Here is a 24,009-nt window from a genome sequence, read left to right on the forward strand (position 1 = left end):
GTGAAGTGACAATCTAGATCTACGATGTGGAAAGACATGGATGAAGGAACAAGAAATTTGAACTATTTCAATCAGAATTATTTGAATAACTTCGTGGGTTTGTTAAATAAGACGTCAGGGTGAACATCAGTTCGTTGGACTGTACAATACAGTGACTAATTATGATTATAAATAGTTACCTAGAAACTATTTAGTACAAGTATGTAAAATAATTTCTAGTTCAATTAATTGTTTGCGTAAACTTCTACGAAACTCTGTAGAACCCAACTATAATAATGATTGTTCGTTGTTTATTCACGATAATATTCCATTAAGATATTTAGATAGATTGTTTTTGAAATAATTATTGAAATCAGCAAGAATTGTCATTTAAAAAAATTCCTTTGAATATAAAACTTGATAGTTTTTAATCGATCAGTTCTTAGGCTATATAGAACGCGCGCTTATGGGTACGTGCAGTTGAAGCCTGTAGTGCGGTAAGGAGCATCAGCGCCTCTATAATCAAAGAAATCCCCACTCATATTGATCTTCCAATAGATTTATTTTATTTTTATTGATTAAAATGTTTTATATACGATACCGCGTGTAATAACTAAATGAGGGCGTGTTGGCAAAAATGCCAAGACTCGTCTATTTATATAATAGAATAGTAAAAAAATTTTACGGGGTGTTTCATGTGGTAGTAGCCAATACCAACTTTCTTATTTAAAATCCAACTGTACTATCTTTTCTTATCATGTTCACAGCCCAATATTTTGAAATCAACGCCAATTCTATAATTCCATTAACGTCAAAATCGAAATAAATCCATATATATATATATATATCAATGGCAATGTGATAGAGCCTTTGGGATCTGTTTTCAGTATAATGATGTTGTACTGATTGGTTGTCTTCAATCGAATGACTTCAAATTAATTGGAGGAGCAAAAAATTTTCAAAGTAATCATAATAGTACCAAACATTAGAGCTAGTGAGACAAGTCAGTGCTGATTTGTTACCAGCAAAATCCAGGTCGAGATATGGAATGGCGAGATCTCAAAAAATTGTAAGTGATGATATTCTTTTAGTTTATTTCGTCGTAAAAGCCGAGAATATGAAACCTTCTACATTATGGACTCGGTTCTTAATGTTAAACAGTTGTTTAGCTATAAAAAAATTGCTAATAACACAAAATATCAAAAAAGTAAAAAACCAGCGCACTAATGGAACAATAAGGAACCAAATTTTTATGCGAAACTTCAGATGAATTATATCTACAGACAAAAATGATTTTAGTGTTTGGGATCTTCGGTGCATGTCGTAGATAAGATCTAACACGTTTGAGTTTCGATGATGTAGAATATAATGTTTTTACGAGATGGCAAAAAATCATATTTCAAGAAGTTTTACCATTACCGACGAGGGATGTACATTGGGCCTATAAATATGAACAGCAGAAGATTATTTGTTGCATACGGAAATCGTATTGGATGCAATAACTGTCACGAAACTTGCTGCAAATACCTGAAACTGAAAAATCTCGAAGAATATACCGGACAAGGGCTGAGACGTTCTTCGTAAATTATGTTGGCGGAAAGCAGCGTTTATTGGAGTCCTTTCAACGTAGTAAAAAAATCCGTACAAAGAAAAATAGAAATCGTCTTTGGTTTTTACTGGAAAAAAAAACATTCCAGAAAGTCTAATTCGCTAGAAAGAAACGATAAAGTAGTATGGGGAAGAAATTACCTAGATATCTTGTCCATGCACGTCCTAAAACCCAGGAGCAACGTATCAATCTCAAATTCTCTATCTCGTGCGCGTGTTTTTGAGTGGTGTAAGCGCTTTAGTGCGAGCCGAGAGAGCACTGAAGATGACCAGCGCCCGGATCGCCCTGTGACTGTTTCAACTCCGGAAACAGTGACCAAAATCAACCAAATTGTGCGTGCAGATCATCGAATGAGCATCCGGATGATTGTCGAGGCTGTGAACGCCGATAAAGAAAGGAAACGGTTAGAAAAATTTTACATGAGGAATTATACACAATTATATACAAAAGTCAGTAGTTCGCAAGAGTATGATAGAAAGGCCAGAGACGTCAATTCGTAATCGAGCACAAAAATTGGACATCTCAACATGTACTCTTCAGCAAATTCTCAATAAAGATTTACAGCTGTATGCCTAGAAAATCCAACTGACTTAACAACTGCTGCTAATAAACAGATAAGAGAATTCTTGAGCAACCTACTGACTTTGCAAACAAAATCATTTTCAGTGATGAGGCCCATTTTCAATTCGGTGGCTTTGTTAATAAGCATAACTGTCACATTTGGGACTTGCAAATCCACGAATAATTCATCAGAAAGCTATGCATCCACAACAGGTCACTGTATGGAGTACATGATAGTCTGGAGGCATAATTTGACCGTTTTTTATTAAAATCGAAGAAGATAATGCTATAACGGTGGATGATGAACGTTACCGTGTGGCTCATTTGGAAGCTATTGATCTTGATGATATGTGGCTTCAGCAGGACGGTGCCACATGTCAGGAATATATTTGACAGAAAATGTATTAACTTAATTTTAATAAAATTTGAGTATTTTGGATATTGGATTTAAAAAAATTGAGAGAAATGTATTTTCATACGGGTATAACAATTTCGAAGATAGTTTTTCGAAATTGTAATAGTTAAGAAGGGGGAAAATATTTATTAAAAATTCTTAAAGTCTATGTAAAGTTGGTGCCAAAAAATCTGACTCCTGACCAAAATCTTTTGCGTCAACGGGTCTGCTCAGATTTCCTTAAAAGGTTAGAAAAAGATCTGCTTTGAAAAGGACTCGATTTGAGTCGATAGACGCGGTAAAGCAAAAAACGACAGAGCTCCTAAAGGCACTCACCAGAAAAGACTTCCATTGCTTCGATCAATGGAAAAAAACCTATGAAAAGGTGTGTGGCGAGGGGATGGGAGTATTTTGAAGGGGAGCATTCTAATGTAGAATAATTTTTATAATAAAACCATTTTTCGTAAAAATATAGATCAATGAGGGACGTATACCAAATAAAATTTGGCAAGATGGGACTGTTACAGTTTTTTATCTCCAAAATTCTCCACTATTAAAACGATTAAACCAACGCTGTTAAGTTCGTTCATAAACTTTGTCGTATCCTCTATTACACTCGAAAATTACCGAGATCATGCAAAGACGGTCACCTTGAAAAAATACCCGTATTAAGATTCATCTCAATTTTTGTCTGAATCAAAAATTGGTTCTGTCTGTACCGGTTAACATTGGCGTAAAAATCGATAGGTCATTGTTTCAACATATGTGGTTGTAAAGCAAATATATCAAGACAACGGCCTTGAAGGCGCTTTCTAACTACTTATAATTATACTTGTTTCCGAATACATAAACATCTCTCATATTCAAGCGTGAAAAATCGACAAGAATTTGCAACTTAATGCAACTATATCCGAAAAACAGTGTCGGTGAAATAGTTATCGATAAAAGGAGGTCTAGCGAAGTCACTCATGATTCGAAACAACTTCTTTTATTGAATATCTGGAAACTAAGAGTTCCGGGATCACAGAAAAAAAATGTCCATCACTACAACACTCTGGCAGCACTCTTCATCACACAAAAATTGATCACTCTGCACGTCAATGCTTAAGTCTTCGATCCTCGTCTTTCCTCACGTAAAAAAAGTACTCAAAGTCTCCCGTTATACGTCAAATCCTGTCTGGCACACTCTTCAAAACTATTATTTTCGTAATCTCACCATTCCCATTTTATGACTTCCAAAATGAGCCCTTATAGAGCAGCACTACTATACTATATATACTATACTATATTTGCAGCTATCTGTAAAAAAAATGATAGTTACACGAGGGTTGCCTTTTAATTTTGAGTGAAGGCTTATGTTGAACAATTTTTTATTATTTCAATTCAAAACCTTACTCAATAATGCATAGAATCGTTTCGTGGAAGCTTCAGAGAAGCGAAATGTTTGAGCCTATGCAAAAATGTATAGACCTTTACTAATCAGAACTTTTTCGATCTAACTTGTTATTTATATTATCGTCTATGTAATCTTTGGTAAATGATGTTGATTTCTACCCTCCTATCATCGACCATTACACTCAATAGGGGAAGAATTCAGCGACCTCAAAGCTGAACTAGATTCTTTAGGTGAGACTGCTTCTTCATTATCAACAGTTAAATACGGTGTAGGAGAGTTTAAACGAGATCGTACAACCTGCAAGGACCAGCATTACAGTGGTGGATTAAACGAGGTGACGACTCCAGAAAGGTTGAAAAAAATCCACTGGATGATCGTCGACTGAAAGTGAGCGAGCTAGCAGACTTAGTAGACATTTCAAAGAGGCGGTATATCGCATATTAACTGATGTAATTTTGACATGATGGAAGCCGAGTTGTCGTAAAGATGTTTCCATCGAGTATTTGGCAATGTTTTACAGAAATGAAGGCAACCTTGGTTGAAACGTGGATCACTTCATACCCAAAACAAAAGAACAATGAATTGAAGAGGGAGAACTAGCTTCAAAGAAGGCAACGACCGTTCCATCTGCAGATAAGGTCGTGGCGTCGGTTTTTCGGGATGCGCGTGGGATAATTTTCATTAACTAACATGAAAAAAGAAAAAGCAATTGGCTAAGAAGTCAAGACAATGCACCAGTTCACTCAGCGTTATTGCAATGTCTTGAATTAATGAATTGCTACACCATGCACTCTATTCACCAGATTTAGCCCCCTCGGCTTATTTTCTGTTCCCAGACTTAGAAAAAGGCCTCGGTGGTCAAAGATTTTCCAATAATGAAGAGGTGATGTCGGCAGTTAATGACTATTTTGAGGAGCTGATTCTTATTATAAAATGGGTATCGAACTTTTTGAACATCGCTGGGAAAAGTGTATGAAGATAAAAGAAGATTACGCTGAATAATCAATATATTTTTTTTCAAAATTTTTGTCTTTTCTTTGTTGGGTTAGGTGCTATATTGGACCATCTACGTACACTCACCCTTGGTTTGCAACAACTTCTCATATTAAACGTCTGTTAAGTAGTAGTACCAAGATCGAAAATAAAAAGTCTTGTCAAAATTCTTTGGAATGTTGAACGAAATACAAATACTTTATTAAAATATTCAGCAATCTAATCAAAAAAGATGAAAATTACTTTTTTCATTGCCTTGACAACAGGATGGGTATTAACATTTTTTTTTTTTCATTTTAAAATTAGTATTATATGAATTCAAATTCTAGAAATAAAATTAGTATAAAGTTTTAGTGGCTAACTGGTCTTGGAAGCTTAAATTTCTTCAATTTCTTATCTTTTAGTCCTTTTGATATTTTTATACATCTAAACGTTCTCGATTTCAGATCTTTTCTGTTTCAAAATTAGTTTCCTCTATTGATTAATATAAATATGCAAATTTTCAGTGTCAATATCATATTTTGATAGACTAAAATAAGTCGAAACGTCAAATTTTCATCTGTTTTTAAAAAGTTATAAAAGAAACTAATTTTAAATCAGAAAAGATCTACAATGAAGAACATTTAGAAGGATAATGAAATGTTTGGAATTTACTATTCCATTTTATATTAGGAAAATGTAGTTTTTAATTCTTGAACATGATTGCTAAATAATTCTTTGGACCACGCCGCTGATACGTTCTCGTGTTCTAAGGCCGACATGGTATTATCTGGGGCAGACTATTACAAAATAAGAAAATAATTCGTTGCCATTAAGAAGGTAAATAATTTGTTTTCAACATATTCTTATTGGAATATAATAACACTAAATAATTTTTTATGAGGTTCTCTAAATTTATTGTTGTACATCAAAACATCTTCGTTTTAATACATTTTTGTTACAGAATTTTTAAATAATTTCGGATAAACTTGGAAGGTAAAAATGAACGGTCAATCGAATAAGGACTAAGAAAACATACCTGGGATCGTGCGCATTCGCGGAAAATGTGAAGTAAATATACGGTCAAAAAAGGCCTATTCGTACCACGAAAAAGGAAAGAAAAATAGAAATACGATAGTAAACGCACCGGACCTAACCTAACCTAACCTAACCTGACCGAATCGATAGCATTGACTTATTTCCCGATCCCGAAAGAGCATTAAAAACAATACAAATAAAGAAAAGAAATTTTGTTCCACAAAAAATTTAGTTACTCTTCCATTGGAAGTCGATCATTCTTTCCAGGATACAAAAATTTTATATTGCATCGAATAGATCCACTTTTATTCGCCGGACTCGCCGTATCCATAGAAATTCACAAAGATGCATGTCCAAGTTACTTCTGATTCTCTACCTCTATATTCTTCTTCTCATTTGCCTCCCAAGAGGATTCAATATTTTGGGTGTAGGCCCCTGTTTCAGTGTCAACAAAGTGCTGGTAGCCTTCACTTTCTAGCGCCAAATATCCTTTCCAGGAGTCAGTATAAATGATAGTTCCCACTTTGACATGCTTCTTCATCAGCTCCATCAACGTTTCGGTACTTCTAGAGTTATCAGGACATATTTCCAATCGGTAGCCGTCGCCGCCTCGCTCGATCATTCCTAATATCCAATGACCTCGACCATGCGCCCTTTATTGTATTTTCTTCTATTTAACGACCCCACCATCCTCTCAAATTTGTCCCTCATCTTTATATTATCGGTCTAAACTGGCCATACAAACTTCACGGGCTTAACTGAAGACGTTCGTTCACTGATTCTGAAGAAACTATTGTTTCCAAGATTGAAGCCTCTTTTATCGTCACACAATAGGTGATGATTATTCTTTGACGGAGGTTAATATGCAATCGTTCGAACCATGTGAACCATCTGAAGTGGCCAAAAACGGTACCGTCATCATACCATTTAGCAAACTGATTGTGCTTGTTGCACCATCTATTGACTCGCTCAAGATTATTATTAATGGCCCAAATTATTGCTTGAACCTCTGTTGGCATAATTGTTGCTATTTTAAAAAGGTTCCATTTTTTAGGAGGGTCTGTGTTTGTTATTTGTGAATAATATTAGAGCTTAAAAATAAAAAATTAATCATCAATTGACGAAACATTGGAATATTTAATAACTAGTTACATTTTTGAAAGTATTCCTTTTAATTTTAACTCAAAAAACCAAACCACAAAAAATGTTTTAAAATTGCAATGTTTTATTTACCACTAATTCAATGAACGAGCAAAATGGCGGATATTTCTGCTCCTACTTACCTGCGCACGAAATGACCTTGCGAGGTCGCGGGAATTTCAAAAATATCGACGTCACCTGTAAAATTTCATTGGCGTTTTCCCGAAATTCAGCCATAATTTCTGATAAAAAACTTAAAAATAAACAGAAACCTCAATTTTTGTTGTCGTAACAGCGTGGATATGAAGTAGATTTGGAAAATAGCGTCGTATGGAATTACGACGATTTCGTTGATTGGAAAAGTGATGGGAATGTGCGCATCAAATATTTTCAAAAAGATAAATTCACAGGAAAGTAAAAAGCATCAAAGCTTTATACAGTAGAGGGAAAATTGCAAAACAACGATCGTATTTGCAAGTTTTTGCTCACCCTATACATTGAGTGATAAATGAATAAAAATTTCCTCTACTCCAACGATTTTTTTTCTATTGAAAAATTTCCGTACTCCATAAATGAAAAACTAAACAATATTATTTTTTAAAATTTTTTTATAGCCCAATTAACTTTTTATTATCTATGATTTAGACACCATTCCGGATATAATGAGATAATCTACAGAATTTCAGTAACCGCACGTAGATTGTGAATTAGACTAAGCTGGCGACATTGTCGTTTTCCAGTTTATTCCACTATGCAATATTATCTACTCATTTTCGTGAAAAACGACGTGTCGCATTGATAAAGATAATTTTTTTCATCTTTAATTAGTCGAGTCTGCCCGATTGCACTTCAAATCACCTTCAATTAACGTTTCATTTCAAAACTTTTCCCAATTGACTTAAGACGGTTGCATAAAGGATGAGATGAAAATCAAGCATCGAATTATCGCCCAATTGCACTCCTTCCAACGTTATCTTAGATCACAGATAGATTAGTCAAAAAAAGTCTTTTATCACTTCTGTTTAAATATAAAATACTTTCTACTCATCAATTTGGGTTTTTAAATAACAAATATACAAAATGATTCTATATTCTTCCTCGTAAATAATGTCTACTCTAGCTTAAACAGCCATCAATCCACTGCAACAGCTTTTATGATTTCTTTAATGCTTTCGATTGTGTATTTTAATTAACAAATTGCAGTACTACGGTTCCAGGAGAACACCTCTCCCATGATCTACGTCATGTCTTACCAACAAAAGTCAGCTTGTAAGGGTTGGTACAACGATGTTTTCTAACAAGCCATTAGAATGTGGAGTGCCTCAAGGTTCAGTACTAGGCCCTAATTTGTTTCTTCTGTTTATAAACGCCTATCTAGACATCAGTGGTAAAATATGTCTATTTGTAGACTACACTAGTTTCTCTTGGAGCATATCTAGTGACCTAATCACCCTTAAATCAAGGGGCGATTCTAGTTTTCTCTGTCTCAACGTTTCCAAAACGAAAGTTTTATCATATAAAAATACATTGCAACTACCACTGTTTCTTTCTTTGTTTCTGTTTCTTGTTACAAAATAAACAAAGAGTAAAATATATAAAACAACAAATAGATCTATAATGACATATATAGCAGAGACAAAACCCGATTCAACTAAGACAAAAAGACTACTAGAGACAACGGAAATGAAAGAACTCAGAAACACTTTTAGACAGAGAAAGAAGTGAAAACATAAGAAATACGTGCAAGGTAGAAAATGTAATTGACTGGGTACTAAAACGAATACAAGAATGGAATAGTCACATTAGCAGAATGACTAGAGAAAGAATAGTGCGTATTGGTCGACAGAGAAAGAGATGGTGTGACAATCTGGATCCAGGAGGTTGAAACTGAAGAAGAAACAGATTTTAAACCTACCATACAAGAAGGAAGAAGAAGAAGAAAAAGAACTGTCACTGACGTTGTTGAATCTGTAAAATTCTTAGGGTTTGTTGTGGACAATTCCTTGAAATGGGAGTTACGTATTGCCGTCTTATCTAAAAAATTAAGTGCCTCCTGTTTTGCGCTGAGATAAGTTTCCAAAGAACTCAACTTATTCACCTCCTTAACAGTTTATTATGTGTAGTGCGACTCAATTTGATCAAACTACAAAAGAGAGTTGTTAGATATTTAGCCGGGACTAAACAGTAGGGCTCACTGCAGGGACTTCTTTAAAAGACTCTTCCTTATTTCAATCCGTTTGCCTAATTCGTAAACACGCTTTTCCAATGTTAGAGCACGACCTTCACCTACCTACTCCACGTTCAGAATTAAGGGCTCAATATTTACAATGCAAAAAATGCACAATCACTTGCTAATTGAAATCAAATCGATATCATTTTTTTCCGTATTTCCCAATAATTTGAGGGCATATTCACTGGAAAGTTCCTTCTACTATTTTATTTTATTTTATTGTGGTGCGACTCAATTTGATCAAACTATTAAAGAGAGTTGTTAGATATTTACTCGGGACTAAACAGAGCTCACTGCAGGGACTTCTTTAAAAGACTCTTCCTTCCTAACTACCTACTTCACGTTTAGAATTAGTTAAGGGCTCAATATTTTACAATGCAAAAAAATGAACAATCACTTGCCAATTGAAATCAAATCGATATAATATTTTATCATCTTTTCCCGCGTTTCGAAATAATTTGAGGGCATATTTACTGGAAAGTGCCTTCTACTATTTTACTTTATTTAGTTATTTTTATGTTTGTCTTTTAGTTTTTACAAGCTTTTTTCTACAAATTATAACAATTTTTTGATAATTAAGCATTTCTCTTTTTTCTCTCTCTATGTATTTAATGGTTTGTTTATGTGACGCGAAATTGATGTTGTTATAATTATCTTTATTAACCTAACGATATATAAAAAAACCAACTGATTGAATATAAATTGCAGTCAATAAAAATTACTTTTGAATTGAATGAAAACAAAGTTATAGTAGTATTTATACATTAAGAATATTTTATAAGCATTTTTGTTATAGAAATCGATTTTAAAATCATTTTATCGCAATTAATCCGGATCTTATAAAATTCCATGTTAGTGGGGAAATCTATTGCAACACGTAGCAAACACTCAACAGTGCTTTTCAGATAAAAGTATCCACCTTTAATAACTTTTGTAATACTGGTATTTAGAAATAATCCAAAAACACGTCAATTTATGTTGGAAGGGGCAAGCATTATGGCTTATTTAAACTTACTGGAAAAGCCACCCCCTCACCCCTAGCAGCATCCCCTTTATTTTTTTAAATTACTTTTCATATTTTTTATGTAAAATTTGGATACTCCTCTTTGAGCTGATTTCAAAAATGTATAATACTTGTAGGTTAAAGTGGTTAGTTTATGAGATAAACAATTTTTCTTTTAAGAGCACAAATTTTACTTATTATTTACTTTCACCTTATTTGCCTGTACTAAAATGGGTTGTACAACAGTTCAAACTCTTTAATCTTTTTAACGGTGCTATTTAATATGAAGTTACAATAAGTGTTCAAAATGAGTACCATTCACTTCCATACAATGGTATAATCTATTTTGAAATGCCTCTCTGACATTGCTTAATACGGCTGGATTTAATTGTCGACATTCATTTTCTATCCTCTCTCGTCAATCATCCAGAGATTCTGGTTGGGTAGCATAAACTTTTGTTTTTAAATACCCCCATAAAAAGAAGTCTAGGGGTGTTAAATCCGGTGACCTAGGTGGCCACTCCATCATCTGCCCCCTTCTACCTATCCAACGAGCGGGGAATGTTTCGTTTAAAAATTGTCGGACAGGCATAGCATAGTGTGGGGGAGCTCCGTCTTGTTGAAATACCGGTAAATCTTCGGAAAGGTTATCATCATTTTCTATTATTGTTGTAATACGTGGGTCAACCCCTTCCCTGAGTAACTCAAGATATGATTCACCATTTAAATTTCCGTTGATGAAGAAAGGTCCGACAATGTGGTCACCTAGGATACCACACCAAACGTTTAACTTTTGGGGATGTTGTGTATGGAATTCACGCATAATATGTGGATCACTTTCAGCCCAATATCTACAATTATGCCTACTTACTAAGCCATTTAATGACCATGAGCATTCATCAGAAAAGCAAATATTGTTTAACAATTGTCGATTGTTATTGATAATTTGCGTCATTGATTCGCAAAACTCTAGACGACGATCAAAATCATCTTCATTCAACTCGTGCACCAACTTAACTTTGTATGGGTGGTACTTGAATTTATATAGAACTCGGAAAACTGTAGAAGATGAAACACCGATCGCTCTACTTATTGTTGACAACGATTGGGGTTGTTGAGCCTCTAAGCTGACTTGCCCTAAAATTGCCATTTGGATTGCTTCGTTATTTACGAGTCCCTCTAGCTTATGCACTTTATTGCAAACAGACCCTGTTGTGGTAAATTTCTCCATCAGTTGAATTACATACTTATGAGTTGCATGTCTTCCGTCATGTAATTCGTTAAATATTCTAGCAGCAGCTCTTCCACAATTATTATTTTGGTAGTATAAACCTACAATTTCAATTCTTTCTTGCAAAGAGTAAACCATTTCAGAGAAACAAAATAAATAATGTATCAAATTACACTATCAATAGTGACTACAAATTCTAGTTGACAATGTCAAACTTTAATAAAAAGTAGAGTTTTTTGTTGTTTGGATTTTTTAAGTAGAATAAATAGCACAGTAAAAAAGATTAAAGAGTTTGAACTGTTGTACAACCCATTTTAGTACAGGCAAATAAGGTGAAAGTAAATAATAAGTAAAATTTGTGCTCTTAAAAGAAAAATTGTTTATCTCATAAACTAACCACTTTAACCTACAAGTATTATACATTTTTGAAATCAGCTCAAAGAGGAGTATCAAAATTTTACATAAAAAATATGAAAAGTAATTTAAAAAAATAAAGGGGATGCTGCTAGGGGTGAGGGGGTGGCTTTTCCAGTAAGTTTGAATAAGCCATAATGCTTGCCCCTTCCAACATAAATTGACGTGTTTTTGGATTTTTTATAAATACCAGTATTACAAAAGTTATTAAAGATGGATACTTTTATCTGAAAAGCACTGTATAATCAGTTTCATACTATCATAGTCCAATGCTAGTAGTACCTTAAAAATCGGACTTCAGGCAATTAAATGGAAAAATAATTACAATAAAATTTCTTTTATCCAGAATACATACGATTCTAAACTAGTCAAGTAAATCGAAATGGTTTTCATTTTTAAACCGTTTTCATGAAATTCCGTTAGAACTATCACCCAAATATTAAGGTACAGAGAAAGGTTATTTTCAATTTCAAGGGTTTAAAATGTAAGGCCCCGCTGCTTTTCAAGAATGAAATCAATAGCTTTTTACCCGGAAAAAACATTTCTTTATATGCATGACATAGTTGTTATGGGAAGTATCATCAGAACAATCTCGAAAAAGTCTTCGAAACTAAATTCAAACTAATTTGTTTTTATTTCAGTTTAACGTGCCTGGACAGCGTTTGTCATCAACAATCAAAAGATACATAAGCTACATGATAACTTCACGATTTTCTTGATTTCTTTTGGGCAGTTAAGTGACTCCTTGGATAATTTTTAATTTTCTATATATTTCTAAGAATCGTGCAAGAATTTGTGACTAAATTTGTAACTGAATTTCTTGATTCTTTAGAAAATATCCTAACTCGACTAATTATAATCTAGTTTAAACCATTATCCAGTTCAACTGGGTAGAATTTTCCACATTAGGTATTTCCAACTATTTTCTCAGTAGTTGCGGGGGGAGGGGGTTGATGTTTGCATTTTCTTTTTTATCATAAATTCATTTCTTCACCACTTCACATCAGTGACCGTTGGTCGGTCTACGTGAAGTATTTTTGTGTCTATATGTCGGAGTTTGGTTAATTCCTGGATCAAAAGCTCGATTTTAATTTGGTTTTCAACTCATGCCGCCACATATTTCATTTATAGTTTTGATTTCTGGATTCCTGTCGTTTTCTTGCGGTTACTACATTTTTCAAATTTCATTTGCTATGTTTTTTATCTACTTTGTTTTTCTTATACATCACTCAATAAGTCATGTGGCTAACTATTTTTTTTGCCAAAAATAAATGTAATATCCTTCAAGAACAATTCAATCATTCCACCGGTTCTCTAACTTCTCGATACCGTGCTTGTAGAAGAATTTGTCTTTCGCTTCAGTTTCAACAAATTGAGCAATTTTTTGAACAATTTCAACATTTGAGCTGAGTTTCTTACCGGCTAGCGAATTTTCAGTTGCCAAATCTGGACTATACAGTGGATGAGGAAACAATACGAAATGTAATTCGTTCAATTTAACTATCGTTGTCAATGAATCCGTGCATTGTCTTGGTGAAACAGTTTTTTTTCTTCTTGATTTTTGCATTCAACCGATCCAATAACTCTATTTAGTATTCGTTTTTGATTGTCTCTCAATTTTGGAGATAGTCGATGAACAATATTCCATCCGCATCCCAAAATACTGAAGCCATAACCTCTCCAGCCGACTGTTGTGCCTTCGGACGTTGTTCACCGGCTGCAGTGCACTCAGATAATGATCGTTTTGATTCCGGAATGAAGTGATGGATCCATGTTTCATCCATTGTTACATATCGACGTAAAAAATCTGATTTATTACGACCAAACACTGCTATAAATCATCAATACATTGTTGTTTTTGATTGATTGTTAGTAAACAGCAGCATCCACTTTCTCATGGACAAATATTCATGCATAATTGTGAACACACTGCCTTATGATATCTCCACGTCCTGGCTATCTCAGCTCACGTTTAGATATAACCAATTCGTGGACTTTTTTGATGTTTTCTGGAGTAACAACATCAATTAGACGACCAAATCGTTCACCATCACCGATGACCACGTTTAAATTCAGAAAACCAATAACAAATAGTTCTTTTCGACGGAGCACAGTCCGGTTAACACTTTTAATTTTAATTTTAATCAAGAAGCAATAATAAATTAACATTCGGAATTGTTTTGAATCTAGTTTGAAAATAACTAATGAAGCTTTACTTGAATGGCTGTCATTTTTTCATGACTACTCTAAATCTCATGAAATTTGAGACACAGTCTTTTGAAAGTTGGTACTACGTAAACGTCATATGGATTTGATAATCAGCGCCATCTGAATCACACGACTTATTGAGTGAGGTTATATTTATTCAATTTTCATACTTTGTGATTTTTTGAGATTAAATAATTTCTATATTTGATCAGTAATACATATTGAATTGTATTTTTGTTCGCAAGTTTTTATACGGATAGTATAAGTCTTAGTTTTCTATTTATTATCGGTAATAATCTCTTAATAACTAAGAAAATAATCGCGATTGTTTGACTAGATCTAACCGAATGCAGAATATTGCAATATAGTGAATGAAGGACGCTTTCGTTTATTGCATATAATTTCCGATACTCGTATATTAATAATAAGAGTGTAATAAATTTAATAGATGACAATAAGAAGGTATAAATGCTATTCAAAGTAAAATTTGTGTATTGTAATGTAACCCATACATTTTCATATAACCTTTACACCTATATATTATTTACTAATATTATGTAATTAATTTACGACGTAATGACTTTATAAATATATGTTTTTATCATATCCTTTATAAATTATGGGATCAAATACCGGGAAAAACCAATAAAAGAATGTTAAACGATTGTCGGTCAACGTTTATCGTCATAAAAACGGATATTCTTTAATTATTGACAAAAAAATAGCTAACGCAATGAATAATTTGAATTTTCTTCGATTTTTATTATTTTTAACACGCTTTTTATACGTTTATAGAATAAAAACAACTTAAAATATTACTAGAAAATTTTTTTTTCTAAAATGCCCTATGGTTACAATTTATAAAGACAAACGTAAATACGCGGTCATAACTACTATGATTTGGATAATGCAACTCAGCAGTTTTTGAAATGTCAGTCAAAAATTTGTTTTTCATGGACGTAGAAAAAATATTGTAAGCCACTCGTGCAAAAAGTGTTTATTGCACTCGACGTGTTGTCAAACGTAAACGCCTCAAATACGACTACTATGATTTGGATAATGGAACTCTGTAGTTCTTGAAATGTCAGTCAAAAATTTGTTTTCCATGAACGTAGGAAAAATATTGTAAGCCACTCGTGCAAAAAGTGTTTATTGCACTCGACGTGTTGTCAAACGTAAACGCCTCAAGCACGACTACTATGATTTGGATAATGGAACTCTGTAGTTCTTGAAATGTCAGTCAAAAATTTGTTTTTCATGGACGTAGAAAAAATATTGTAAGCCACTCGTGCAAAAAGTGTTTATTGCACTCGACGTGTTGTCAAACGTAAACGCCTCAAGCACGACTACTATGATTTGGATAATGGAACTCTGTAGTTCTTGAAATGTCAGTCAAAAATTTGTTTTTCATGGACGTAGAAAAAATATTGTAAGCCACTCGTGCAAAAAGTGTTTATTGCACTCGACGTGTTGTCAAACGTAAACACCTCAAATACGACTACTATGATTTGGATAATGGAACTCTGTAGTTCTTGAAATGTCAGTCAAAAATTTGTTTTTCATGGACGTAGAAAAAATATTGTAAGCCACTCGTGCAAAAAGTGTTTATTGCACTCGACGTGTTGTCAAACGTAAACGCCTCAAACACGACTACTATGATTTGGATAATGGAACTCTGTAGTTCTTGAAATGTCAGTCAAAAATTTGTTTTTCATGGACGTAGAAAAAATATTGTAAGCCACTCGTGCAAAAAGTGTTTATTGCACTCGACGTGTTGTCAAACGTAAACGCCTCAAATACGACTACTATGATTTGGATAATGGAACTCTGTAGTTCTTGAAATGTCAGTCAAAAATTTGTTTTCCATGAACGTAGGAAAAATATTGTAAGCCACTCGTGCAAAAAGTGTTTATTGCACTCGACGTGTTGTCAAACGTAAACGCCTCAAGCACGACTACTATGATTTGGATAATGGAACTCTGTAGTTCTTGAAATGTCAGTCAAAAATTTGTTTTTCATGGACGTAGAAAAAATATTGTAAGCCACTCGTGCAAAAAGTGTTTATTGCACTCGACGTGTTGTCAAACGTAAACGCCTCAAGCACGACTACTATGATTTGGATAATGGAACTCTGTAGTTCTTGAAATGTCAGTCAAAAATTTGTTTTTCATGGACGTAGAAAAAATATTGTAAGCCACTCGTGCAAAAAGTGTTTATTGCACTCGACGTGTTGTCAAACGTAAACACCTCAAATACGACTACTATGATTTGGATAATGGAACTCTGTAGTTCTTGAAATGTCAGTCAAAAATTTGTTTTTCATGGACGTAGAAAAAATATTGTAAGCCACTCGTGCAAAAAGTGTTTATTGCACTCGACGTGTTGTCAAACGTAAACGCCTCAAACACGACTACTATGATTTGGATAATGGAACTCTGTAGTTCTTGAAATGTCAGTCAAAAATTTGTTTTTCATGGACGTAGAAAAAATATTGTAAGCCACTCGTGCAAAAAGTGTTTATTGCACTCGACGTGTTGTCAAACGTAAACGCCTCAAACACGACTACTATGATTTGGATAATGGAACTCTGTAGTTCTTGAAATGTCAGTCAAAAATTTGTTTTCCATGAACGTAGGAAAAATATTGTAAGCCACTCGTGCAAAAAGTGTTTATTGCACTCGACGTGTTGTCAAACGTAAACGCCTCAAACACGACTACTATGATTTGGATAATGCAACTCTGCAGTTCTTGAAATGTCAGTCAAAAATTTGTTTTCCATGAACGTAGGAAAAATATTGTAAGCCACTCGTGCAAAAAGTGTTTATTGCACTCGACGTGTTGTCAAACGTAAACGCCTCAAACACGACTACTATGATTTGGATAATGGAACTCTGTAGTTCTTGAAATGTCAGTCAAAAATTTGTTTTCCATGAACGTAGAAAAAATATTGAAAGCCACTCGTGCAAAAAGTGTTTATTGCACTCGACGTGTTGTCAAACGTAAACGCCTCAAACACGACTACTATGATTTGGATAATGCAACTCTGCAGTTCTTGAAATGTCAGTCAAAAATTTGTTTTTCATGGACGTAGAAAAAATATTGTAAGCCACTCGTGCAAAAAGTGTTTATTGCACTCGACGTGTTGTCAAACGTAAACGCCTCAAACACGACTACTATGATTTGGATAATGGAACTCTGTAGTTCTTGAAATGTCAGTCAAAAATTTGTTTTCCATGAACGTAGGAAAAATATTGTAAGCCACTCGTGCAAAAAGTGTTTATTGCACTCGACGTGTTGTCAAACGTAAACGCCTCAAATACGACTACTATGATTTGGATAATGGAACTCTGTAGTTCTTGAAATGTCAGTCAAAAATTTGTTTTCCATGAACGTAGGAAAAATATTGTAAGCCACTCGTGCAAAAAGTGTTTATTGCACTCGACGTGTTGTCAAACGTAAACGCCTCAAACACGACTACTATGATTTGGATAATGGAACTCTGTAGTTCTTGAAATGTCAGTCAAAAATTTGTTTTCCATGAACGTAGGAAAAATATTGTAAGCCACTCGTGCAAAAAGTGTTTATTGCACTCGACGTGTTGTCAAACGTAAACGCCTCAAATACGACTACTATGATTTGGATAATGGAACTCTGTAGTTCTTGAAATGTCAGTCAAAAATTTGTTTTCCATGAACGTAGAAAAAATATTGAAAGCCACTCGTGCAAAAAGTGTTTATTGCACTCGACGTGTTGTCAAACGTAAACGCCTCAAACACGACTACTATGATTTGGATAATGCAACTCTGCAGTTCTTGAAATGTCAGTCAAAAATTTGTTTTCCATGAACGTAGGAAAAATATTGTAAGCCACTCGTGCAAAAAGTGTTTATTGCACTCGACGTGTTGTCAAACGTAAACGCCTCAAACACGACTACTATGATTTGGATAATGCAACTCTGCAGTTCTTGAAATGTCAGTCAAAAATTTGTTTTCCATGAACGTAGGAAAAATATTGTAAGCCACTCGTGCAAAAAGTGTTTATTGCACTCGACGTGTTGTCAAACGTAAACGCCTCAAACACGACTACTATGATTTGGATAATGCAACTCTGCAGTTCTTGAAATGTCAGTCAAAAATTTGTTTTCCATGAACGTAGGAAAAATATTGTAAGCCACTCGTGCAAAAAGTGTTTATTGCACTCGACGTGTTGTCAAACGTAAACGCCTCAAACACGACTACTATGATTTGGATAATGCAACTCTGCAGTTCTTGAAATGTCAGTCAAAAATTTGTTTTCCATGAACGTAGGAAAAATATTGTAAGCCACTCGTGCAAAAAGTGTTTATTGCACTCGACGTGATGTCAAACGTAAACGCCTCAAACACGACTATTATGATTTGGATAATGCAACTCTGCAGTTCTTGAAATGTCAGTCAAAAATTTGTTTTCCATGAACGTAGGAAAAATATTGTAAGCCACTCGTGCACTCGAGTGCATACACAATATTGCACTCGACGCGTAGTCAAACTCGGCTTAACGACCTCGTTAGACAAATTCGCGTGTATTAAAAACTTACTTTTCCACTTGATTCGGGAACTGCGAGTTATCATTGGGAAGGCTCCAAAGGAAGAAACCATAGTGTGTCAGGACACAACGAATCCTCGTATGCCTATCCTTTCTCAAAAAGGAACATTAGACACACCGGCATTGTACGGCGAAGCTCTATTCTGTATGAAATGATGGATGTTGGCGAGTATTAGACCATTGTCCATTTGTCCACGTAAACCTTGAGCATTTTCAGATAACTTAGGCCCGTCGCGTGACTCTCAAAAAAGTTCAGACCTCCCAAAAACACAACCCCAGGCAAATTCTTCTTCAGTGGAGACGTGAGGATTCTAGTCGTTCCCGTACACGCAGTTATCCCGATTGACTGTACCGTACCGTTCAGCTTGAAGGTTATTTCATCCACAAAATGGATTGTTGGAACTGCATCCGAGATACCACTTGCAACATTCCAATTTGTGATCGAAATCATCCTCGTGAAATGTGTGGAGGAGACGCGGACGAATGATGCGCGGTTATCCACTTTGAAACGCGAAGCACTCCACGTTCAAAATTAGTTAAGTGCTCAATACTTTACAATGCAAAAAAAACGCACAATCACTTGCCAATTGAAATCAAATCGATATAATCTTTTCCCGCGTTTCGCAATAATTTGAGGGTATATTTACTGAAAAGTGCCTTCTGCTATGTAAAAAACTTCTATTTTATTTTATTTGTTTAATATTTTTGAATATTATTATAATATTAAATGATCATTATATTTCCGCAAATCGGGCGAGTATGGAAAAGATAATTTAAGAGAAAAAAATGACAATTATCATAAAAATTATGGTGGGGAATAATCGTTTCACGTACAAGTATAGAACTACGTATATATAATATAAAATCAAGGCAACCGATGTGAAATCATTTGAAAATCGACGCCGATTGGGCTTAAGAAGTTTAAAACCTGATCGCCCTCGACCGTGTTTGTGTTGTTACAGCTGCAACAAGTACGTGCAGGTGAATTATTTGTGATATTGACAATATAATTATCATAGAAAGGATTTAACTCGAAAGGTAATTACTTAAATTCTTTTTATTTGATTGTTATTCAATTATCAACTATAAATCGAATCGATTATGATTTCTAAAAGTAATTTGTAAATAATTGACATTTTATAACAATGCTATTTGGAATTGTTTTCAGTGTATTATGGTTGAATAAATATTAAATTATGTAAGTGGTCATTTAAAAAAAAAATTGAAATAAAATCTTCTAAAATTTTTATTTTACTCAGCTGCAATACGAAAGTTGCTACTCGAGTTTTGACAAATGAAAACAAATATCGTTTTCCAAAATATGCATGCGTTTGAACCATTTTTCCATTTCGATTGAGGCGCCTCCAAAACATTTGATTTGAACGCATCAACCGCTTCTTCAGGTCTAGAAAAACGATGGTCTCGCAATTTATTTTTGATCTGCGATTTTTTTTGTGAGAGCTCGCATTATCATTGTTTCATCAAGACAATGCACCAGCTGATATATCCATTATTGCAATGGCCAAAATTTTCCGTTACCTGACTTGGTGGTTCAAAGATTTTCTAATAATGATGAGGTGAGGTCTGCAGTTAATGGCTATTTTGATATTTTGAAAAACTTGACGGTTGTTATTATACGATGGAAAAAATGAACAAAGCTAAAAGGAGAAATTTTTGAGTTGTCCTTGTTGGACCAGATACTTCTAGACCATCCTCGTAAGGTTAATAACTAGTGTATTGAACATCTGAGTATATTTCGATTAATAATTTCTATTTTCAAAGATATCGATGTTTCATAAATCTATTTATTATTGACAGTTTAAATACGACAGTTTTTGGTTTAGACACACTAGTTTATGGCTAACTATAGTTACAATTATTTTTAGATTTAACAAGAAGACATACAACATAAATACGTTTTAATAATTTTTAATTACGAACAGAAAATGAAAGTTTACTTAAAATTGAGTAATTTCGGTAAATAGAAAATAGTAAAACCATGAATAACAACCTTAAATTAACCTTAGTACGATGTTCACGTACTAATTTAATTAAGTACCTTTTTTAAAAAATCAGTCAAGAATATTCATTCATTCTATTAGTCGAAGAAGAAAACATTCATTCTATTAATATCGTCGACAATATCTTCTGTCTGATGACAACAACTGACCTTCAACTAATTAGTCCAATCTTTATTCTGATCAGGTGTATTACTTGGTCTTGAATAAGAATGTAGGAGCATAATCAAATGCAATCAAACTGGGTAATGAATCACTCAAAACTGTATAAAGTTTAATAAAAACATAGTTTTTTTTAATCTAGTTATTTAGAAATAAAAATTTTTACTGTATAAGACCAGTGAACGCAACGTTAACCTTTTCAATACTGCAGAGACATATTGTTCCAAAAAATTACTAAAACACCAAGACGAATAGTATTTGCTGACTAGTTAGAATTAACTAGAATATAGACGATTGCAGCAAATTTAGAAATGAGGATTATAGTGTTATAATTATTTCCAAACTTGTTGCAATCTCCAATATTCTAGTTACGTTAAGACTCTGTTTTATCTATCACCCCCAACCCCAATCAACTTCCCCTTGGTCTCCAGGTCATAGTAAGGGAGTTTAGTAGATGTGGGTGGTTGTGGGTGGCGAAAATGTCTAAAAATATATTTCTATTCTTTTCTAACGCAAGAGGAGTTTGAAAGATTACTGGAATGGTCTAGAAAGTATTAAAACTATTATAATCGATTTAGAAAGTTCGAGAAATTTCGTACATAAAAATAGGTAACATTTAGCAAAAGAATTAAATCAAAAAAGGCAACTAAGTTGAATAGTTACATAGCTTAATTTGAATGATTTATTTTTTTTAATAGATCATAAATAGAAAGGGAGAAAGGCCTTCTCACCTATTATTACTTATAAAATTCTAGATAAAATGCTCACAGTAAGTACGTTTTGCCATTTTACTAATCCACCACAAGCAAAATTTTGGAGAAAATATGTTCACACAAGCTGCACAATATGATTTACTAGGTTTGAGACAAAAAATGTATTCTTATCATTCATAGTTTTCAAAAACACGGTTATTGGCCTTTTTTGTCAAAACACGTTTTTGTGGCTAGCCGCTGTCTTTTTCATCAGGGCAGACATTCGTGTACAGTAGTCTTAGCTGCCTTAGTAAATTAGATTAACATGGGGCAGTCACGGTTGTATTGGATTCCTTCAAGTCACTTAAAAGAATACCCTCGCAGTCCCAAAATATTGTAGTCATCACTTTTTTGGTGCTCTTCGTGACCTTTGTTTTCTTAGCACTGGTTTTCCTTTCCGATGCCACTCCACGGAATCTTTATTGGAAGTCGAATCATTAACATTTTCAAATACTCATGTAGGATCCTTAAAACACTTGTTTTGGAAACGTTGCAATTTTCTTGTTATAAGGCAGCCACACTTCTTCGTCGTCGTCTCCAGCGAAACTACTTTAAATTGTTGAATATGATTGACACAAGTAACTGTGGCAGCCACACTTCTTCGTCGTCGTCTCCAGCGAAACTACTTTAAATTGTTGAATATGATTGACACAAGTAACTGTAAACAACCTTTTTTTATTTGTGTTGCTGTTAATCCTTTTTTATTTAAAAATCATGGTAATAACTTTCTTTTAATTTATGGCTTCGATTTATTAGACTTGTGGCGAGCGAAACATCTTGTAATTGAAGCAGGTGTATTCGATGAGGATGAATATTATGATTTTATCAATATTTTAATGTTGGATAGGTATAAAACAAGAAAATGAAATAATTTGCATGAGGATTTGTAAGTTTAGTGAATATACATACGCGAATTTGGTGGAACAAAATTTTTTTTATTATCAACAAGTATTTTAACCAAAAAAATATACTTTCATGTCTGATATTTGACACGCCCTGGCAAATTCATTACAAATATTAACACTTGCTATCTAAAAATATTGACGTAACCTCTCTTTTATGTTTATCATGTAATTATTAATAAGTTATGCGATTTTTATTTGTGTCCTAGAATCTTCTAAATAATTCAAGTTTGAGAAATTAATATTTCACGGTCAGTTATTAAATATTACAAATTGCATTAATGCTTCGAATTATTATTAGTTATGGATTCTTATTATTCATGAAATCGATTGTAATTGGTAAATAAAAACGGTGTTTATTTATTTTTAATGAAATAAAATAACTTTTATGACTTTAACTCATGATGATACTAATGTTTTTCGTAATTTATGAGTAAAAATATCTTCATCCGTTTCAAATCATCAATTTTAATTAATAGATAAAATTATAATCACTAAGAATATGAAATGTTGGTAATCATTGGAAATCTCTTTGTAATCTCCTTGGTCGCATTAGATCATTAAGACATTCCAAAATTCTTAGGGTTTGGCCTTTTGGAAACAAGAATCTTGCACTAGGTAGAATCCTACGAATGTAGGAGTATTAATGAGAGCTTGCAATCGCAAAGAATGTTTTGGTGGAAATCCATATCATCGTGGAAGCCTTTTCAATCACAATTGCTTGCGTAAACTCTTTAAAATCTTTTTGGTTGCCTTATACCATGAAGACAAAGAATTGGAAGCTTACTCGGGTTCAACCCATACCAAAAAAAGAAAACAAGATGGTTCCCAACAACTACGACTGCTTCAGTTCCAACTTTTTCCAAGGTCATGGAAAAAGTCGTATACTCTGAGAATGCTCTACTCAATACAGAAGAGACTAATTACACTACGACTCCGACTGCTTTAGTCCTAATCGTTTACAAGGTCATGAAGAAAATTGTATACCTTGAGGATGATCGACTCAATACAGAAGAGACTTATTACACTCCGACTCCGACTGCTTTAGACCTAACCGTTTATAAGGTTATGGAGAAAATTGTATATTCTGAGGATGCTCGACTCAATACAAAAGAGTCTAATTACACTACAACTTCGACTACTTTAGTCTCAACCGTTTCCAAGGTCATGGGAAAAGTCGAATTCTCTAAGGATGCTCGACTCAATACAGAAGAGACTAATTACACTACGACTCCGACTGCTTTAGTCTCAACCGTTTCCAAGGTCATGGGAAAAGTCGAATTCTCTAAGGATGCTCGACTCAATACAGAAGAGACTAATTACACTACGACTCCGACTGCTTTAGTCTCAACCGTTTCCAAGGTCATGGGAAAAGTCGAATTCTCTAAGGATGCTCGACTCAATACAGAAGAGACTA

General features: G+C 33.9%; 2 protein-coding genes across 2 annotated transcripts in view; one reads left to right on the forward strand and one right to left on the reverse strand.

Moving 5' to 3' along the window:
* The window catches only part of LOC130449307 (flotillin-2), a 302,572-nt gene that overhangs the window by 212,423 nt on the left and 66,140 nt on the right, over positions 1-24,009 (reverse strand). The window lies entirely within an intron of this gene.
* The window catches only part of LOC130449237 (glucose dehydrogenase [FAD, quinone]), a 51,932-nt gene that overhangs the window by 20,466 nt on the left and 7,457 nt on the right, over positions 1-24,009 (forward strand). Inside the window, exon 8 of the mRNA XM_056786927.1 lies at positions 6,529-6,544. Within this exon, the coding sequence (XP_056642905.1) occupies positions 6,529-6,544 (16 nt within the window). The remainder of the gene's footprint in view (positions 1-6,528; positions 6,545-24,009) is intronic.

The sequence above is a fragment of the Diorhabda sublineata genome, chromosome 1 (genome assembly GCF_026230105.1).
Source record: "Diorhabda sublineata isolate icDioSubl1.1 chromosome 1, icDioSubl1.1, whole genome shotgun sequence".
Classification (NCBI taxonomy): Eukaryota; Metazoa; Arthropoda; class Insecta; order Coleoptera; family Chrysomelidae; genus Diorhabda; species Diorhabda sublineata.